Source organism: Poromitra crassiceps, assembly GCF_964638095.1.
Source record: "Poromitra crassiceps genome assembly, chromosome: 13".
NCBI lineage: Eukaryota > Metazoa > Chordata > Actinopteri > Beryciformes > Melamphaidae > Poromitra > Poromitra crassiceps.
Genome location: NC_139644.1, coordinates 45,459,004 through 45,481,787, shown reverse-complemented (window position 1 = coordinate 45,481,787; position 22,784 = coordinate 45,459,004). Strand labels below are relative to the sequence as shown.

General features: G+C 43.9%; 2 protein-coding genes across 2 annotated transcripts in view; both read right to left on the bottom strand.

Annotated features, from left to right (window-relative positions):
- Positions 1-22,784, bottom strand: part of LOC310788588 (calpain-15-like) — a gene marked incomplete at both ends in the record, with an annotated part of 39,567 nt that overhangs the window by 4,352 nt on the left and 12,431 nt on the right. Inside the window, 6 exons of the mRNA XM_083650119.1 lie at positions 89-309; positions 2,284-2,445; positions 4,880-5,032; positions 5,965-6,090; positions 6,188-6,411; positions 7,813-7,996. Of these exons, the coding sequence (XP_083506245.1) occupies positions 89-309; positions 2,284-2,445; positions 4,880-5,032; positions 5,965-6,090; positions 6,188-6,411; positions 7,813-7,996 (1,070 nt within the window). The remainder of the gene's footprint in view (positions 1-88; positions 310-2,283; positions 2,446-4,879; positions 5,033-5,964; positions 6,091-6,187; positions 6,412-7,812; positions 7,997-22,784) is intronic.
- LOC310787834 (uncharacterized protein) lies at positions 9,028-18,856 on the bottom strand (the record flags this gene model as incomplete). Its single annotated transcript, XM_083649303.1, has 3 exons — positions 18,291-18,856; positions 12,844-13,476; positions 9,028-9,089 (listed from the first exon to the last, which is right to left on the bottom strand). The coding sequence occupies exons 1-3, from the start codon at positions 18,481-18,483 to the stop codon at positions 9,028-9,030; spliced, it is 888 nt and encodes a 295-aa protein (XP_083505429.1). The 5' UTR covers positions 18,484-18,856.

Genomic DNA, 22,784 nt, shown 5'->3' with positions numbered 1-22,784 from the left:
TGAACACACAGGTATGAGACCCAGCCGACAGAGCCGTCCTAAGCACAGCTCCCACCTGTCCCGTCCGTGGGGGAGCTCTGCCTCCCACCTGTCCCGTCCGTGGGGGAGCTCTGCCAGTGGTTGAAGGCACAGCAGAGCACGGCGTACTCCCCGGGCTCCAGCATGACGTCGCAGCCCACAAACCTCCTGACGGAGCGCCGGCTGTGGGCCAGCAGGCGGCCCAGCACCAGCGCCCCCAGGCTGTCGTAGCCCGCCCTGAACACCAGCACACACAGGTCCAACAGGTGGCTCTCTGCCATGTCCCACCGCCTGAGGGGGGAGGACAAGGGGACACGCTCAGGAGGTGGAGCAGTGAAACCAAGAAGGTAGAGACAATGGACAAAGAACTTACATTGATAAGAAGTGACAGCTAATGCAGCCTTCCATTAGCCTGGTAACCAGCCCAATGAATCCTTCATTAGGGTCTGGACGCTCTGCTATCCCCACTGATTCGCGGACGTATTTTTCAGCCCCAACTGATTGGTTGCTGTCTGTGTCAATCATCAAACTACTTTGACAATTCTGCGCCAAAAAACTTAAATTGATAAGACCTGAAGCTATTACCTTGTTCCACTGATTATTCCATTGCAGCCCCATGACAGCAGTGCTGGTCTCTCTGTGTGTCTGTTCTCACTTTGTTAAACTCTTTGTCTGGTCCAGAGCTGGAAGACCGGAAACAGCCGCCATGACAGTCCCGGACAGTATGTGTCCTGAATAAACGCAATAGATAGGCGTAGGTCCAGACCCATATGAAGAGTGTGACAACTGCGATTCATATGGGCCTGGATACCAGGCTAGCCTTCCATTGCAACATAGCGCCCTTCATCTTCCTCAAAGCAGTTGATTTCCATTCTGGTGTCCACTGGTGGAGTGATGAAGGAGATGACAGAGATATGGGGCCCTATCTTCCCCCTGGCCTTAAAATAGCGTTCAACGACAGGCGCAGCGCTATTAGTGGCCATGGTCAGGCGCAGTCCCTATTTTCCCCTCTGCGCTAAACCCGGCCTTAACCATTTAACCACGCCTTTTAGGCATAGAATTATTCACAACTGCAATGACATTCTTCCTTTCCAAGCTCTGATCCACTCGATCCAGTACGGGTTGCGGCTGCATGCTGTCATCTCTTCATGCCGATTTGGATATCTCAGCACATCCTGAACACAGCCTGAATAAAACAATTCAACCTACAGCCAGGCAAATACAGATCTGTTCAGCAGGGCTGATGCGGTCTCCCTGTAGCCTACAATATAGAACGTTAACTATCGGTGACATTCCTCATAGCATCCAATTCCATGATCTTTATGTTGTAAACACATAACTATCACAATAGTGAACAAGCACCCCCACTCGGCTCATTCAAGGCAGGTAGTTTTATAACTTGTAGGCTACCTGCTGCTCCTGCACATCACAGCACAGGCTAAATGATGCACATAAATATAGCCTACATTATGTAAAGTCATGGCATAAATGTGTTTTTATTGAAAAAGTACGTGTCAAGTAAGCTACTGTAAGTCTTGTTGGAGCGGACATCACAGTACAACCGTGTTACGGTTGTCACTCGTCTATACCACGTTCTATTTGCGATATGCCACCTGGATAACATATATGTTTCACATAGGGTTGTGTTTTGATTTTTATGTTTTATTTTGTCCAATATTGAAATGTTCTAGAATTGCATGTTGTGTTAACATAAATATTATTTATATCTACCACTTAGCCTACTTAGGCTGATTTGGTTGCTATTTCTTGTCAAAATGTATTAGCCTCAATGCATGCTGGGAGATTTCACGTGTGTCTGTGTGTGGTTTTGGTAGGGGAGTCGGCGCACTGAATAAGGCCTGGTTTTGAAAAGCGCTAAGCCTAAATTAACGCCAGTGGGGAAGATAGCGTTTAAGGGCGAAACGCCCATTCTTTTTCTCCCCCCTGGGCGGTGGGCACTCAAGGACATGCGGACGGGCACGCATTCCTTCAGCGTTCACAGCGTCCCAGGTGGGAATCGAACCCAGGACCTTCGAGCTGTGAGGCGACAGCGCTTACCACTGCACCACCGTACCCCCCCGAAACGCCCATTCTGGCCTATTCTGGCACTGCGCCACGCCTCTTCGGCGTAAAGCGCATTTCGGGGCCTAAAAACATGATGCTATCTTCCCGAGTCAGGCGCAAAGCGTGTTTTTTCGCGTTTAACGCCAGTTTAGCACCTAAGGCCAGGGGGAAGATAGGGCCCATGGTGTGTGTCTGTGGTACCTGCTGCCCTCCTGGAACAAGGCGAGCTCCACCGTGGTTCTCTCCAGCACGGTGATGGACACGGCACTCAGCGGCACATCGGCCCCTCTGGGGAACACGCCGGGCACCCGCACCTCCTGCCAGTCTGAGTGGATCTTACAGATATCCACTGAGTCAAAGTACCTGCCAGGGTCAAACACACACAAATAATAAAAGTGCTTGCACACTGCAGGGCTCCGTTTCAATTATTTATTGCACCAAAAAAACGTGACATTTGGAGCTCTTCATCAACAATACTATTGAAAATCTCAAAAATCACATCCATACAACCTCACTATATATTTCCTTGCTTTTATTAATGTAATAACCGAATAGTTACATTTGTATCTCAAATCTTTTCTCATTTCTTCATATTCAATATTTCGGTTTTCCTTTACAAACATTGTTCCAGACTATTACCCACACCAGGGGGAAATGACAATAAATGTGATGCCGTCTTGACTGGCAGGGAATTTAATCAGATGGGCATGGCAAATATGATTTTTTATGTGGAAGGAAAGGATTCAATTATATTTGTTAATACTACACTAAATATAATTATAAAATATAATACAAAATATATCATTCTTTATTTATTATACTGTAGTATTAACACGTTCACTGCCGTGGACGAGTTAACTCGTCAAGCAGAAACCAACGCTTGACTGCCGTGGACGAGTTAACTCGTCAAAAAAAAAAAAAAAAAAAATTTGACGGTGGGACGTGGATCCAAGCCCCCTACGTCTCCTATAAAAATATGGGAGCCACTGAACGTGTACAACCCATTCCACCGACCCACTAAGTGGCGACAGTGCTCTCCAGACGAGAGAAAGCCAAGAAAAAACAGCAGCGTGAGGAAGCCATTCTCATGAAAATGGATTGGCGAAAACGCTTTCGCGCTGGGAGCTGGCGGTGGGGGATTGCAAATTTGCATAATAGATTATGGGTGCAACACACTTTGAAACACCAGCAGAAAGCCCAGAATCGCACGCAGCTTCATCAAAGCTCACAACCGAAAACCCAGAAACGAACGAGCCCGATTTTACAGTCTAATCCAGACTCGCCCGACGAGCGGCCGTGCCAGCAGCAGCAGCACAGACAGACAGGCAGCAGAAACTCGCCTGTGACAAACACTGCAAAGCCACCAGAGACACACCTACGGAGGGAGGATTTTGAAGGAGAGGGGGGTGCGGGTGCTGTTATGGAGGAAAATGTTCAGAACGATATTGTTTAGATGTCTGATGTCTCACTGATGCCAAAAATAAATGGTTAAAGTGACTGTTCTGCCTGTTCTATCGAATCACGCACGCACGCACGCACACACACACACACACACACACACACACACACACACACACACACACACACACACACACACACACACAAACACAATACAGTATACACACTTGCCCAAGGGCACCCATAATCACAGGCACGTGAGGTGGTTCTAAAAATCCATTTATCTCAAAACTCTCTGAAAATCTCTGAAACCATGCTGTATTCAACTGCTAATGCCTACATAACTACTAACTCTACAAACTAACTCTTTTAGACACAGAAAGCACACATTCTATTAGTTCTTTTGAGATATTTTGTGTTCACAAAATCCTAGCAGAAAATAATCCTCGGCTCTTGAAAGATGAGCCAGAATCCTCAAAAAACCCTTGGCAGAAGCTACCTACAGTAAAAAAAAACTGTTGGCAGTGAATGTGTTAACAAAGATAACAGAATCATTTATTTCCCCATAAAGATGTTTTTTTAAGCATTTCCATTAGTTTGCTGAGGCCCCCCTAGTGCCCCCTGGCATCCCCCACACGGGAGCCCCGGCCCTCCATTTGAAAACCACTGACGTAGGTCCTAGATTTTTTATTTTCAAATTCAAGCAGTTTCCAGACCCGTGGCCATGGCAACCCTGTCCGATCCAGGTGCCAGCCGCTTCTTTTCACCTGAGAGCAAGCAAGGAGTTTCACCAGCAGGACGTAGAGCGTGAGTAGTGTGTGAGAGGATCACGCTATTCCTCTCAGTTCCCCTCTCAAACAGGCGCACAAGCAAGCAGAGGAGGTGCTAGTGCAGCGACCATGACAGATACCACAAGCAACCAGAGGAGGTGTTAGTGCAGCGACCAGGACAGATACCACCGGTTTCCCACCCGCAGACATTCCCCGCGAATTGTGTCTGTAGGAACAACTGACCAAGCCAGAAGTACCACTGCGGGGAATTGAATGTGGGTCTCGGCGGTGGTAGGTGAGTGCATTTACCTGGGTTATTTACCCTTTGTTGCCACCTGGTGAGTAAATATATATGTAACTAAAACCACTAAAATTGACAACCGGTCCGCGACTTTTTTTTCCGTGTATCTACCGGTCCTTGGCACAAAAAAGGTTGGGAACCCCTGCTCTACATGACCCAGACGCCCGAGACGGCAATGTTCTGAATCACGTAGGACTTTAACGAGCCCAGTGAACTGAACTCGCTAACACGCGGTAACTTGAAGCCAAGCAGCAGCTTGTCAAAAGTCTCTCAGCATAAGTGTTCTACCCTACAGCCTGACCCCGAAATGCAAATGACCCCGGTCTACCTGATGAAATCCCAGAAGTCCATCCAGAACAGGCCGTCGTCGGCCCGCTGGGTGCACAGCTCCCTCTTCAGGTGCGGAGGCCAGTTGGGCCAGCTGTCCGCCCATGGTCCTGTCCAGGAGAAACGCCCCCACGGGTTCCTGAGCTGCAGCAACCTGACACACGAGGCATCATTATCTTTTCAAAACATGGGAAAGTGTTGCATCATTTGTCACACACAATGACATTCTGACATGATCTTCTACAGCAGGGGCTTCCAAACTTTTCAGATCAAGTACCACCATGTACCAAACCTCAAGTACCACCATGTACCAAACCTCATTTCCCTGGGACCACTTCCTGCGGATACCAAGATTTTTTCTCTCCAATAAAATAAAATTGTCTGATTTAACCATGATGCAATAACATCTCAAAGGTTAAATAACAACATTAGGCTGTGAAAAAGAGGACGCCCTTGAAAAAAAAATCCCCTCGCCAAAATGTAGCTTTGGAGTGTTATTTAGCTACCTTCCTTCCTGACAAGCTAGCATGACATGGTTGGTACCAATCGCTGCCTTAGGTCTTTTAGTTTCATATGATACCAGAAATGTCTTGTTGGATGTCTTTTTTGTTTTGTTTTGTGCATCATCTTATATAGATTTCCCTGTAATTCAGCCTGACATATATCTTTGCAAACCCTGGGATCTATTATCTTGTTTCCTCTGGTAATAATACTCTCCAATAGGAACCGTCTTCTCCACAGCCATAACATGCAGCAAACATGGTACATGGACTGCCTTTATACAGCGCTAGTTTTCGAGTCTACCGACCACTCGACGCGCTTTACAACACATGCCTACATTCACCCACACATTCATACAATGATGACAGCAAGCTACCACGCAGGGTGCTGGCACAGCCATCGGGAGCAACTTGGGATTCAGTATCTTGCCCAAGTACACTTCGACATGAGCCGGGGATCGAACCACCAACCTTCTGATTAGGGCATGACCCGCTCTACCCCCTGAGCCACAACCGCACCAAAAAACACACACAAAAAAAACAGTCCAAGTGAACGCTGAAAGTGTTGTAGAACGTGAACGCTCACCTGTGACTGTCTACGTCACGAACATCAAGAACAGAGTAGGCGTGTCGCGGACGTAAACCCAGAGACTCGTACTCCGAGTCATCCACCTTCATGTTTCCTCCTCCGCAGGACGCTCCCATAAGGAAACTGGTGTAGCAGCAGCAGCACACAAACAGAGTTAAGGTAATACAGTCTTATGAAAGGACAATAAGATAACAGATGAGAACCTTCCTCTGATACGCACCCCGCCTCTTTGGAGCTCAGCATCTTGGCCCAGATAAGGTCAGTGTCGATGGGTTCCTCCCTGGGGTTGGTGCTGCTCACCTGGAGGGCCAGAGATTGGCAGGGGGCGCCGGTGAGCGTGGACAAGCCCTCGATGGCGCGGCCCGCCTGCAGGGCGAAGTAGGAGCCGTGGAGTTTGGCCAGGGCTTTTTCTATCAGCGCCACCCACAGCTGCCGCCGCTGGGCCTGGGGGAGTACCATGTGTCAGCATTCATACAGAGAGTTTAACCTGTCACACCCTCATGACTATTCCCTGAAATATCCCCTTAACCATCAAAGTCAGGAAAAAAAGGGATAGCTGCTTATACTAAGTGAAATATTCAAACCCAATATTATAATGCTTTTAATGGCTGCATTACATCAAATAGAGCGAGATGTTTGCGCACCATTTCATTTCAGTAATTTCCCAGTTATTCCAGCTGAGATGTTTGGCATCTTTTGAGATGGTGAAATCTTGACTACAATTTAAAATAAAGTTGTGTGGGTTTGCACAAAGCTCGGCTCTTCAACATGCGTTTGTAATAATGATAATGCCCGTGGGACTGTCAGAGGGAAGCCAGTAAGATACTGTTGTATAACACAAAATGACCATAGTGATGACATGTTGCCATAGTGATGACATGTTGACATAGTGATGACATGTTGACATAGTGATGACATGTTGACATAGTGATGACATGTTGACATAGTGATGACATGTTGACATAGTGATGACATGTTGCCATAGTGATGACATGTTGACATAGTGATGACATGTTGACATAGTGATGACATGTTGCCATAGTGATGACATGTTGCCATAGTGATGACATGTTGCCATAGTGATGACATGTTGACATAGTGATGACATGTTGACATAGTGATGACATGTTGCCATAGTGATGACATGTTGCCATAGTGATGACATGTTGCCATAGTGATGACATGTTGCCATAGTGATGACATGTTGACATAGTGATGACATGTTGACATAGTGATGACATGTTCCCATAGTGATGACATGTTGCCATAGTGATGACATGTTGCCATAGTGATGACATGTTGACATAGTGATGACATGTTGACATAGTGATGACATGTTGATGAAACCTGGGAACAGGGTGGCCACTCTTTTGATAGATTTCAAGCACTTTTCAAGGACACATTATTTCAAAATTACAGCCCAATAATTCACAGAGATGTTCACATACGGTATACCACCAGTCTCGTAAGTCCTCTAATGCAAATGTGCCTCCGGTGAATGCTGACACATCAGAATTAATCATTAACACTTAAACATAAACTCAAAGCAAGCTTGAAATCCTCAGCATTTCATAAGTGCTCTCAAGATCTATAATGCAGCGCACAGAGTGATGCTGTAGATAGGAGGAAGTGCTTGAGATTCCAGTGGGCTAAATTCAAGCTATTTTAAGGACCTCTTTATAAAGCACTTTATTATTATTATTATTTAAGCACTTTTATTTTTAAATTCAAGCACTTTCCAGACCCGTGGAAACCGTGTGGGGAATCAAAGTGACATCATTAGTGTGTTATGTTTGCTGCTGTGTCCTCTGATGGTTGAGTGTTGACTGCAGGCAGATGTTTCACCTGAGAGAAGAGCAGGTGACCGTACTCGTCACACGGCAGCATGTCGTCCACCAGCACCGTGGTCCAGGAGCCGTCCTTACACAGACGCACCTGATAGGCTCCCTCTGGACACAGCGAGCGCGTCACCATCACCTTCTCCACCAGCTCCGGACGCTCCGCCAGGACCGCCAACGCACTCAGGAACCTGCTTCCCAACACATCCACACAGAGCACAGCTGTCACATGGTCAGCCAGGTCGGTCCACACACAGCACAGCTGTCACATGGTCAGACAGGTCCATCTACACAGAGCACAGCTGTCACATGGTCAGTCCACACAGAGCACAGCTGTCACATGGTCAGACAGGTCAGTCCACACAGAGCACAGCTGTCACATGGTCAGACAGTAGGGCTGTGGCGATTCACTTATCTCCCGATTCGATACTATCACGATTCTTGGGTGCCGATTCGATTTATATTGCGATTCTTAAGTATTGCGATTCTACGATTATTGCGATTCGATATTACGATTTATTGCGATTTTTGTTTATTTTTTTCTTTTATTTTTTCAGTTTGTTTGCTTTTTTACACTAGATTAGAACATGGGAAAAGTTGAATCATACACTAGAGACTGTATATTATATATCATGAGTAGGGCTGGGCGATATAGTTAAAAACAGGGGCGGACTGGGATCATAATTCAGGCCGGGCATTAGATACCAAGCAGGCCAGGCCGATATGGGCCAACGCGCGTGAAATTTGGGCCGTTTGAAGCCAGATTTGGGCCGTTTGAAGTCCAATTTTACAATGAGATGCACCCACTTTAACCCTGAAGTGTAATTATTACTTCAGACTAACTAATAAAGTAATAAAACCACTAGTAAACCAGTAGGCGGCGCCTGGCCTGCTGTTCAGTGAGTGGCCTGACTGCAAGCACCCAAAAAAAAAAAAAAAAAAAAATTTTTTTTTGATTTGCGATTATCGATTCTGGAATAAAAGATCGATCCAAAAAATCGTGACATTAAAAATCGCGATACTTAGGTGAATCGATTTTTTCCCCCACCCCTATCAGACAGGTCCATCCACACAGAGCACAGCTGTCACATGGTCAGACAGGTCCATCCACACAGAGCACAGCTGTCACATGGTCACACAGGTCAGTCCACACAGAGCACAGCTGTCACATGGTCAGACAGGTCGGTCCACACACAGCACAGCTGTCACATGGTCACACAGGTCAGTCCACACAGAGCACAGCTGTCACATGGTCAGACAGGTCCATCCACACACAGAGCACAGCTGTCACATGGTCACACAGGTCCATCCACACAGAGCACAGCTGTCACATGGTCACACAGGTCCATCTACACAGAGCACAGCTGTCACATGGTCAGACAGGTCCCTCCACACAGAGCACAGCTGTCACATGGTCAGACAGGTCCATCCACACACAGAGCACAGCTGTCACATGGTCAGACAGGTCCATCCACACACAGCACAGCTGTCACATGGTCAGACAGGTCCATCTGTGGTGTGCTTCAGTGAATACAGTACCCCAGGAACGAGAAATGTGTCCGCATTGGGTTCCCTCGTCACAAAGTCAATGTGTTTTTTGAAAGGGTTTTAGGTTAGATGCTTGCAATAAGCTTTGGGTTTAACAAAAGTTGATGATACCACTTTTATGATTTTTGAAGCGTTATCCGGCGATCACATTTAAGCTTCAAAAATCCTAAAAGTGGCATTTGGTTTTGCAATTGGCAAAGCATCAGACACTTTTGTTAACGGCAGAATTGATTTAAGCCATTTAACAAACCCATTCAAATAAGCCATTGACTTTGCCACTAGGGAACCCAGCGACGTGATGCTAACTTCCAGGTTGGCCTACAAAAAGACGTCATCCCTGCGGCACTCCATACTGAACGACATCTCTGCTCTGAGCTTTTAAAGAAACAAGCACAAGCTGTACGTCATTTGTGATAAAAGGCTCACTTGGGATTAGAAGCACAGATCACTCGCGTGGCGTGTGGCTAACCTGCGCTTCACCAACCAAGCTCAACTCAACTCAAAGTGATGTGACAGGCAGGCTCAGAGTCAAGCTCAACTCAACTCAAAGTGATGTGACAGGCAGGCTCAGAGTCAAGCTCAACTCAACTCAAAGTGATGTGACAGGCAGGCTCAGAGTCTTATGTGCGTAAAGATGAAAAAAAAAGACCAAACAAACTGACCGACAGATTAATTGATTTTATTTGACAGTTTCATTAAAAAAAACACCAGCTCTGCCAAGGCATTGAGTACATAGATACAAAGAAAAGTCAGGTTAACACAATAAAGTCCAGAGGCTTATTTCCATTGTGGTCCATTATCCATTACTGTGGCATCACAATAACTCAGTCAATGCAGTATTAATTTCGTTGTCAAAAACTATGATGAAAAATGCTCGTCGACTACCTATTTTCACAGATAACTTAAACATTAAATTAAATAAAAACAAACTTGTGATGACAAAAACTATGAGGAAATATATTTACATTTTCGTCAACAAATAAAAACTAGACTAAAATGTTACGGAGGGACAAATTGAGAAGCGATCCAATCAGAAGAGAAGAAGTAGTTAAACAGCTAAATCTGTGGCTGTTTAGAGTACTGCAGGGATGATGTACAGTATTTTTGTAGTCAGAAGGTGCAAGTCCTGGACCTGTTGGATCCTCAGAGGGAAAGTGAATGGGGTTTTAGAATGGGGATTTCACTTAAATGCATACAATAACTTTGTGGTTAACAAAAGTTTATCGGAGTGGTAATTTGTGTTCAGCAAGATAATCTTCACAAAGTTGAATCACTTTTGATTGAAGTGTTTTCTGAAAATCACATAAGAAAAAAGCATTTACATTTCAAAGTCATAAAAGTGGTCCACGTGTGTGAAGATTATCTTGCTGAACACAAATTACCGCTCCCAGAAACTTTGCTAACCACAGACCTTATTTTATGCATTTAAGCCAAATCCCCAAACCCCATTATTTTCCCCCGAGGATCCAACATGCTACTTCGGGACTCATTCCTGCAGTGCTCTATTACACGTGCAAACCTTAATACCATTCCATAATAACAGATTAATAGATCTTTCAAATGAGTTTGGAAATTCTAAAGAAACAATAAGTACAGTTTTCTTTGACTATGATGAGACTAAAATACTCAAGACTTTTAGTCGACTAAAACTTGACTAAATAAAAACAGTAGGCTTGGGTGGTATTAAAGTATTACCATATACTGGGGTATTTAGAAATCCCGGAAGTATGATTTTTTACAATACCGTCAAAACCAATTTCTATCTTTTTTGTTCAGCCAAAATAGTCGCACGTGTCCTTGCCTATGCTGGGCTTAGCCTAAATTATTTTGATTAATTAATTAATTTTTATTCGCCATTTGTAGGATACTTTTTTAACCTTATTACTAGGCAAGCATATACGTGTTACAAGCAACACTATATTAACGACTTTAAACTGAGCATGTTACAGGCTTGCCCATAATGGATGTTCCTTCCGTTCGTTTAATTGTCATTCTCCATTGAGGACATTTGTTAACAACATTGAGCATCGAAATAGCTTTCTGAAACATAGAAGTTGCAACTTTTTTTTTTATTGATGACATGAATCTACACTTCAGGAACTTAACCAGAATAATTATTTGGAATTTGGTTACTCCTCGCATTGGCTGCAAGCTAAACCATACAAATACCCCCCCCCCCCCCTAGATCTGTGTAAAAAAAAGATTAGATGCAGGTATTGTTTGACTGGAGAAGTTTAGATACTACATGCTACTGGGTTATTTCAGTCGATACCTTAAAATCGACCGAGCCATACCCAGCCGTATTGATATCACAATGATTCTATTGAAAGACAAATGATAATATTGTAATATTGCCCACAGTGTAGGAATTTAGCCAGGGGCAAGGGAAAAAATGCCCCAAGAAATCTCGGAATGCCCCTAAAAACCACGATTCAGGGGCAAAAATTGCCCACAAGATTTCAATAATTTTCTTTTCATTCAATTAAATTAATTTCCATTTCCATATAACACACACTCAGCACCTGCAAGCTGGTTGCCAGAAGACAACAAAGAACAACACACACACAAACAGCACTGTTGTCCACACTACGCTTTAGCAACGTTATGCACTAAATATTACTATTTTTTTAAGTGACCCTAACATTTTGTAAATCCCCCAGTTTTTTAAACAGTGGGGGCAAAAGTTGCCACCAAAATATGTTTTTAATTCCCTACACTGATTGCCCACCCTATGAAGTGACCTGAAACTGAGTGACACTAATCTGAGATTGGAATGTCAGCTTATTGTTCCGTTACTCAACCAGCAGCTCTACCTGCTGCTGCTCTCACCATCACGCTTGTGACATCTGAATGCTGGCAAAATCTTCTCCTACAAACACGGCAACTTCCTCCTGTTTGGATCATCATGTGCATTTTTCACATTTCCAGTGTCACGAAAACTATGACCACAGAATGAGCAACAAAATGGTTTATCTCCCGTATGGATTCTAATGTCTCTTCAAACTCGCAAAACCAGATTTCCTCTGCGTGTAAATTGTTTTTCTTTTACAAACTTAATAGCTGAAAGGATTTCCTGTATGGATTCTTATGTGTGAACTTAATGCTCCCCTGTGGCTGAATATTTTACCACAAAATGAACAACTACATGGCTCTTCTGTATGAACTCTCATGTGTGACCTTAATGTTGCACTCTTGCTGAAGATTTTACCACAAACTGTGCAAGCACACGGTGTCTCTCCTGCATGACTTCTCATGTGTGACCTTAACGTTGCACGCTTGCTGAAGATTTTCCCACAAACTGAACAACTACAGGGTTTCTCTCCCGTATGGATTTTCATGTGTGTGCATAATGTTCCACTATGGCTGAATATTTTACCACAAACCGAGCAACTAAATGGTTTCTCCCCTGTGTGAACTCTCATGTGTGCCTTCAAATGGTCTTTACTACGAAAACATTTACCACAGTCTGAGCAACCAAATGGTTTCTCACCAGTGTGGACTCTCATGTGCCTCTGCAGATTCCCCTTGAGGTGAAATCCTTTACCACAATATAAGCAACTGAAGACTTTCCCACCAGTAGAATACCTATTTTGATTTATGAGGACATTGTTTTTCACTGAGTCTAAACCTGACTGAGGTTCCCTCGTCTCATTCCTATAATGTTCACTGTCTGCATTCTCAGTTTCAGAAGAGTATGAAATCTTGCCATCAGTAGTTGGTTGTAAATGATTAGCTGGATATAAGTTCCTAGCTGGTTCTGATACTCCACAGTCCACTCCATCAGCTTCTATTCGCATCTGTTCAGTTGAGCAGCTGGCTAGGGGCTCTGCCTCAATGTTCTCCTCAGTTTGGCTTTGATGAAGCTGTGAAGACTGAGGTTTATCTTCGTCATCTTCACTCTTCACAGAGACAGGAGTGAATGGGAACTCGGTGATCTCGGCCTCATCTGAGTCCGGCCCTTGAAGCTGCTCTCCCTCCTGACCGGTCCAGAGTTCCTCCTGTTCCTCTTTAATGTGTGGGGGCTCTGGGTCCTCCTGGTCCAGACTGGAGCTCCACTGGAGCTCCTGCTCAAGGGGAACCTCGTCTTCACTGACCAACAGCTGCTGGACATCTGGAGGGAAGACTGAAATACACACATACACACATTAAGGAAGCGCGTCACTATTAAGTTAACCCAAGGTTGTTAACATTACTTCAACTAGGGCAGCGCCCGTTTGCGGATCCGGTAAAACTGTCGGATCGACTCTCACCCATGTTAATAGATGGGCAATACATGCGGTGCTGAAAAATTACGCACCTGTTCTATTTTTGACGGACCCCGCATACGTCTGACAGATTATGAGTGTGGATCTACTCTGTTCGCAGCCGTAGCGGAACCGTTCCGGATCTGTTCCGGAGCTGGTGGACATTAGCCCTAAGGCTGTTTGCTGACCTAGAAATGAATAACGTTTGCTAGCCAAACAAAGCACCGTCTTAGCTTCCTGTGTTATGACACCCCCCCCCCCCCCCCCCCCCCTCCCGGCCATTAAAATAAATTTTAATCTTGTCGGTTAACGGTTAATGATCGGTTAACGAGGCCCTGTTGTCGATCAGGGAAATAATTTTTTTTCGCCATCCCTAATCTAGATTGTTTTGTGCTAGTTGCCTGGGTTTTGAAGATATCGACCTTCTCTCCAGTACAATGGAACTGGAAGGCACTCGGCTTGTGGTGGTCAAAGCAAAAACAAAACAAAAAACTTTTTTTGTTACATTCATTCATTCAAACATTACGTCTTTAATTCAATGTTACTATGACTACACCTGGTACAGTGGTTTAACTAAAAGATCAAAAGACAGGCTTCAAAAAGCTCAAAACAAACTAATGAGGGTTATTCTTAACCTCAGTCCAAGAACGCACATTAGCCCAATTCATTTTAAAGAGTTAAATTGGCGTTGAAAGTAGAGTTCAACAGTTTCAAACTCATCGTGGTCTATAAAATATTGCATGACGTTTGTCCAAATTACCTTACTAAGTACTTTCAGTTTGTTCGAGACACTCATAGCCTGAACACGAGAGCCAGTGTAGCGGACTTGAAACTACCCAACCTAAAAAGCAACGTTGGGAGAAGTACATTCCTCTATACGAGGGGGGGGGGGCAAGATCCCTAACGAAATTAAGTCTGCAAATTCTCTGAATGGTTTAAGAACCTTCTGAGAAGATTCCAGCTGAGTAAGCTAGAGTAACGTGCCGAGCCTTTCGTTTAAATGGTTTTTGAACTTGTGTTGATTGTATCTCGTTTCTTTTTATTCTTGCTTGATCTGTATTGTTTATTTGTGTTACTGTATGTCCTGTTTTTTTAAGACCAGGGACCATGTTGGAAATAAGTGTCGGCACTTTTACATGTTTATCCCTTAGATTGTGTTGTCTTTTATATCCATAATAAAATCATCATCATCATTTGGAAAATTCAACATCAATGTCTCTTTCCAGAAATCATGACCCGGTTACTGAAGATAATCCACAGACCTTGTTGTGGGCAGTTTTATGTAGGAACTATTTTCTTTCGACCGAACTACACCCACTAGTAGGACTGGCCGATATGACGATATATTTTGTCTGGACGATATAAAATGTATTTAGTCTCATATGATGCTCTATCGTTTATATCGTTGTGTTGCAAATCACACTCTTTACGGCAATATTGACCGTCATTTGGATGACGCTGTGCTTTCTTCATTCTGTTTTATTTTTTACTCACGTCCAGTCCACACACGCACCAGACTCTGTGTCAACAAGCCCCTTGCGTAAATTTACAAGTGGCACAAATCAGCTGGTGAGTAGGCTAAAGAGCAGGGAGATGTTACCTCCACTCCGTCCGCCTAGTCTACCCAGGCATTTGTGTTAAGTCCGCGTTTGATCCATATTTGCATGTGTCCTAACATTAAACCTGGCAAAACATCTCCTCCCATCCTCTCATCACCCCAAGGAAATCCATTGAGGAGCCGACAACAAAACGTCTATCGTTAGCTTTAGCTTATAGCTTTCCCTGGGTTTAAGAGTTGTTAGATAACCGTGAAATCCCGGAGTGGAATACTTTTGTTGAGTGAACAGAAGTGGTAACATGGGAATCCCGAAGTGGAGCATTTTTGTTCCTTTATAAACGATATACCATATTTAGAGTGTCAATGCTTCAGGGAGATAAAATCAATCATAATCAAAGCTTCTATTGTCCGGGGAGGGTGTTACCAACAGGAACAAACAAACATGTAACGCTAGTTGTCTTGTAGGCTTCTCACTTTGAGTTGAAAGTCGTCTCAGCAGCGTCGCTCTGTGGCTCATAGCAGGCTTATGAACTCGTAACAAAAAGCTCCTCATCAGTCCTCCTGATGGCTGATTTTCATCCAACTTTCGACGTGCAGATATTATTTGTCATGAAATGCAAATTATAGGTGGGCTCAGCACAGCAGCATAACGTTAGCAGACTTAATTGCCTGCATGCTCGCTGAGAGCTCAATGACAGCTGTGTATCTGTGACTGCCGCTACTTCACAATGTTATAAACAAAGTTTTTAACGACTTGAATTCACTTGAACACTAGTAAAGTGACTCACACTGGGTTGAAAATTAGGAAAGGAGTGTACTACGAAGTTCCATGTTAATAAGACAGCCCCTTTCAGTTCTGCAACTCATGTCTGTGTGCTCTGCCTGCTGCTGGGTGCGTTCGTTTGTGCTCACGGCGCGTGCCGGTGGGAGTTGATCCCTGTGTTAAACAGTGTTAGCCCGAAGGCCCCCGCCCAGCCAGAAAACTAGAGACTGTCTCACAAAGCCCGTCACTCAAACGTGAGGGATTTTCTTTTCACCACGCTGCAGGCGCTGACAACACGTCCACATATCACTTGTCCTCAGGAATTAGTTCCTAAACTCTTGACACCGTGTAAATTTCAGCCGGTAGATTGCTCCTGACATCCTGTACAGTACAGACACAGACAACCAGTTGCCCCCCCCCCCCCCCCCACGCACGACCTGGGCTTCCCTCTCTCAATATCGGGGTGAATCTCTTTCTCACACCGGTGTTACGGTAAAAGCTGTGCCCACGGGCGAGTTTGACCGGAAGGGGAAACCAAATCTTTATGGGGTTCATAGTTTAGTGTAACACAGCCAGTATCCACCATCAGGAGCCGTGAAGATGACTTAATTTACAAAAATGCCATTTCCTCCGCTTTCTGGTCAGCGACTGCTGTTTTTGTTGAAAACAACCTACATTCAGGTGTCGATAACTAAAGATTAAAGAACGGATGATGGTAGAATCAAACTTTTCCCCCCTATGAAATTAGAGACGCTCTTCTTTTTTGGGGGGATATTCAGTCTTTATGTAGTCATAGAAGAAAATATTCTGTGGGTCTTGGAAAATTAATGAAAATGATCAAAAACCCTGGCGGTGGCTAGTGACTTATTCTCAAAACGTCTGGCGGGGAATGAGTTAATTCCGGGCCCTGCACGTTAGCAAGCAGCTAACGTTCTCTACAGCCGGCCAAAACCACATTACAGCAGCAACCTCCATGAACCAAAAACACAGCCCCGGCTCTAGTGTTTTTTTATTACCAATGAGCATTCACTCATTGGTAATAAAAAAAACACTTTGTGAACATTGATTTTCCCCTAAACTTACGGATTGGACCTTTAAACAAAAAAAGATGTGCGTGCTTATGAAGGCAGCTGAGCCAAAACACTTCAGCTGTGAGAGACAGGCAGCTGTTGCTTTCTTTTTTCATGGCACTTTTCAATGCGACTGGTGATGCTAGGCTACTTCACACACTGGCTCACACACACACACACACACACACACACACACACACACACACACACACACACACACACACACACACACACACACACACACACAGGCTCAAGCACCAGAAGCCGAGTGCCATCCAGTTCCGTTGTATTTGAGAGAAGGCAGACAACTAAGGGCCGATATCTCCGAAACTCAGGCAACTAAAACAAAACAATAGATGGATAAATAGCACCACAAGTTAGGGATAGGGCTGTCATTCCTCTATATTAAAACCATGAATTTTAATGCTCAAATGTTGTCTAGTTTTCAATACCGAGGGTATTTTGTCATGTCTGCACCTGTCTTTTCAAGTGAAAATAGCCGTTGCTGTTCTTCCGCTTTCCAGCGGGGAAACCACTCCCTCTCTACTGTGGTGAAAACCCACAGGTGGAAACCCATACTATCCACATCCAGAAGAACAGAAATAGCTCTGGCATGCCAACAAACCCTTGGTATTGAAAACTATGACAGAATTTAAGAACACGAATAGCGGTAGTTCATTTTGACGGACACCCTGACGTCATGCAAACGGAAGCAGGGGTCAGTATATGCAGGGGTTTATACTGTAGTCTTTTCGGATGGCGAAGGCATGACCCACCTTGCTCTGCATCTGATTGCGTTAGGTTTATGCATGGGGGAGTGATCATTGGTTAGGTTTAGGGATAAGGAGTGGTGATTGGTTAAGGTAAAATATCAGGGTAAACCAATCAGAGGCAGATTAGGGCACCATTGTGGGAAAATAAATAATATCATGTTAAGTAGTGATCTGAGGGAACATTCTTGCAGTCAACTGCCGGCCTGTTGACAGTGGTGTTGAACTTGCTAGGGAATGCTGGTGTAATGGGGTCGCTCTACTACGTGTTAAACCAAACTCAATACAAAAACCTGTCAGCTTTACTGTCTTGCTTGTCACTAAGTGCGCCGACTGCTATAACATGACTTTAGACCTCTAATGAATCAGTGGGGGCTTTTGTAATATTCGGAATAGAAACCGACGCTCAGACCACGTCCGTGTCATTGATATACAATATATGATTATGTTATGAGATCAATGATGCAGCTACTCACAACAGAAATGTGATCAAATGTGTATGATGTGAAAATAACATTCAAATGCCACCAACCTGGTCTGTGAAACTGCACTCCAGGGTTTAAAACGGCGTCCAGCAGTTTTCGTTGTCGGTCGTTCTCTCCTTTTAAACGAGAAGCTTCATCCTCGTACTCTGCTATCGTACTATCAAACAGCCAAAATATCTCTTCAACAGCCGCGGTCAGTCGCTGCTCCACCACAGCTCTCAGCCGCTGGCCTTTAGACATTTTCACAAACTGACGGGAACTTTTCCTCTTGAACTTTTTACAGACGGTTCCTTCAAAGCTCGAATAGCTTCACATCTAACGTAAACCATTAATAGTCCAGAGAGAGATACAGAGACTAGAGAGAGATCCTTCTCCTCGCAGCGTGTTGTTGTTCGCCACTTTAGCATAAAATTGAATTCACTTCGTGGGTGCTTCTGCCTCCTGTCTCAGCTATTAGTACTACTCGTTGACGTTATATACATGTATATCATTTAAGCTAGGTAACATTAGCCTTGTGTTGCTAAGCGCCGTCCCCGTCTGTCTATGAGCATCTAGCTAGCTACGGTATGCTAACTTAGCTTTGTAGGCTACCGAGAGGTGAGTGAAGGGTGCGAGCTCCATTCAGACAGTTCTCCATACACACGCAGTCTCCAGCTGCTTCGTTAAACCTGTAAACTCGGCTTTAGAAACAAAAACAACGGAAAGTAATCCTCAGATCACGAAAGTTTACAGACACCGACCGCCATCTTGTGCTGTGCGATGCCTGGTTCTCTTCCTGTTCCTTCTTCTTCTTCTCTTGGGTTTAACCATGGGGTTCCATAGCGTTGCACTACTGCCATCTTCTGGAATTACTTAACTCCTACAGCAGGGGTTCCCAAACTTCTCTGACCAAGTACCACTATACTATGTATGTACTAAACCAAATTTCACAGGGTCAGGGGCCACTTCACTGCGGATAAAAAAATAAAAAAATAAATACTTTTTTTATGGCGTGGCCACAGACTGTGGACCAGCCCTCTAGAACAGGGTCTGTCTGTCTAGGGGTTTCACAGACTCGCTATCGACTATCAACCACTAGTCGACACTGTGGATCATATTCGACTCATCATTCATCTGTGGTTTTAAGAATAAACAAATAAATAAATTGAACACAGATGTGTTTGAACAATCCTTTTTTACATTATGCCGTGTTAAAAACCCGAAAGCCCCTGTAAATCCGGACTTTGTCACCCTCCAATGCCCCGAGCACAACCGGCTCTGCAGCGGACTGGGGTACCCCCCATGGACATTATCCCATGGACACTATCAGACTCTGCCCATATTTTGTCACTTTCAGTGCCTACTGCCCAGGTGGGCTATCTCATCGAAAGGGCCTTTCTGTGTGGAGTTTGCATGTTCTCCCCGTGCCCCCCAGGGGGTTCCTCCGTACATAACATCTGAAGTTGGTCCCCAGGCGCTGGAAAGAAAAAGCGACCACTGCTCCTGGCCTGCCCCTTGGAGGAAAGGACAAGCCTGGATGGGTCAAATGCAGAGGACATATTTCACCGGCCACCGTCAGCATGAGTGTGTGTTGTGGCCGCATGCATGTGTTGTAGTGTTCGTGTGATAATAAAAAAGGAAGACGGGCTTCCGTCTGAAATCGTGTTTCGTGTTTAAATCGCATACCTGCACAAAGTCAAATTCCTCGTTTGTAATCTAAATTAATCACTATGGCTTAAAATGAATCTTGAATCTTGAATATGCATATATTTTTAAGCAAAATACTTAAATATTTTAATTGCTTCAGTCAATATAATGTGTTTCATGTGATTTCTTTTTTTGAATTTATATATATATATATATATATATATATATATATATATATATATATATATATATATATATATATATATATATATACACTGTATATATACTGTATATACGAGGGATCAGCCGAGCAGCATTTTGGTAAACAAACCGCATCACTGGGTGGCAACGGCAATGGAACCCTATGGAGCCCAATGGCGCGAGGCTTGAGTGGCTGACTCTAGCCGGTTAATTTTGTTTACATTTTAAAAACTGCGACAGTTCACACAACAACACGACATGCATATATTATACATCAAACTCTTGAGCTACTTCTGCTCTCACTCAGAATGTCAAAATATAAGCGATGTGATGTATAGTTTTTGAGATATTAACGTTTGTTTGGCACAACTCATACTATTAACTGCCGCGGGGTTAAGCATTTCTGGGTGTCATGTGACGTCACGCTGATTCGTCCTATATAAAATATATATATATAAATATATATATAAAAAAAACTGAAGAACAGAAAGCGACATTGGTTACCGACAGGGTTACCGTAAAACTTCAAATAGTAGCCCGGGTGTTTATTTACCAAAACTTATTTCCAGACCCGGCGTCTATTTTGGACTCAGCGTTTATTTGAACTTTTACAGTATACAAACATAAAAGTCCCCTCCCCCCACCCACTACCCACTACACACACATAAAAGGTATACACCTAAAGTAAGAGAAAAACATACAAACAAAACAAACCAAAAAGATAAAAAGGGAAAAAAATAAGTACGTTATCTCTGATTGTTGGTATGTGATGTGATTTGTCAAGATACATCCATGTTCTTAGGGCTGGGCGATAAATGGCATTGCAACAAACACCTCAGCACCGGTCCTGTCCCAAGTATTGGTGTCCCCACAAAGCAGCTAGCGTGTACGTCATACATGAAAGAGCAGAAGTGTGGGTGGACTGGTCAAGTAGAGAAAAGAAAACAAGCTGGTTAGAGCAACGGATGCATGATGGGACTGGAACGTCATCGGCTGCAAAAGGCTCCAAAATGAGACATCCGCAACGGGCCGAGAGGAACACCTCCGCCTAGTGACGCTTTAATTATGGCCGAATGCTTGATGGTTACAGACATGCAAGTAAAGGACATACTTTACATAATCCAAGAAGAAGCAGAGTTCCCAGCCCTCCCAGTGAATGTGCACGTCCCGAAAAGCACCGTGTTCACGACCGCATCTGCTAGTGGGGCGTCACGACAAGAGGAGGCACAACAATGCGTTAACTCCACCGCAGGAGAGACTCGATGCTCTCTATGAAAAACTAAGTGGGTAAGGAAACGTGCAACAACCAGTCCAGAATTGAAGGTACACTGGAATCCGCTTATAGTGATTGTGGTTATAGTGCTCAACTGCTTATATTGATCAAAAAGCTTGGTCCTGAATCATTCCTATACACATGCTGTTTACATACTTTGCTTATAGTGATCAATACTCCGCTTACAGTGATCATTTGGGGCCTTGTCCCACCTGAGAACAATAGAACAAATGTTTAAAACTACACTAATTTGATTATTTATTTACTTACAAACTGCCAAAAAATGAGCCAACGAGATACAGCAACGATACTTGATGCATGTCTGTCTGTATATGGAGAGATCGCGGCATCTCTGATCTATGGAGAGACAGCTGTGTTTGAAACAGCTGGAGGCCTAACTTACTGTATGGATTAAGTCTAACATTCCTTTACTTTATAGGTACTGTATCCATGCAATACATACTGTATACATATATACATATATAATCTGCATGAGAGTGAAAGAAGACCAAAGAAACCCCAAGGGGCTTATGGAATGTCTCCCTGAATATCATATCAATCATATTAAGGTATAGTGTAATAGTGTAATGAAACCCAAAAGAGTTAAAAACACACACAAAACAAAGACAAAACAAAAGGCAATGTAAACAAATCAAGAGGCAAAGTAGTACTGTGATATAAAAAAGGGGAAGCGGGAGAAGGAGAAAAGCAGAATGTATTAATGAGAGAAAGAAGGGGGGAAAGGGAACATAAAATAAAATAGATTATACAAGAGAGAGAAAACAGTGTGATCACCTCATTAAACACAATAATTATGAAATAAATACGGTTTAAAATTGTTTTACAGAATGGCTGTGAATTCGAAGAAGTTGGGGGGAAATTGATTGAAGACTTTGGCTCATCTAAAATGAAGGCTAAATTGAGACATGGATGTTTGAGTACGAGGCAACGAAAGATCTCTCTTACGTCTTGTATTGTAACTATGATTTTCCTCGTGTCCTCTGAAGAAGCTATTGAATGTAGGGGAAGCTGATGATGAGTTGCTTTGAAGACAATCTGTGCTGTGTGGAGGAAATTTACTTGAAAGATGCTAAGTATCGATAATCCCTTAAAGCGGGGTTGCGATGGTAATTTTTTTTGGACTTGTCTGTTTCTTAATCAGGTACTGTAGCTGAAGATGAGCATCACTCTAGAAGACTTCCTTTTGTTCTGCTCGGCTTTCCAAGCATGAGGACCTGCTGGCTCAGATGTCAGCATCCGTCTTCGTATTACCATCAATCCTGGCATTTTGAGGTTGTTTCCTGCACTTGGTTCAGATTCCATTCGCTCTCTTAACACAGTTCTCTTGGAAGAAGACAGAGACTTTGTCAGGCATCCCGGGGCTGTTATTTGCTGTTAGAGAGTCGAATGGCATTGTTCTCATTTGGACAAACTAGTGCAG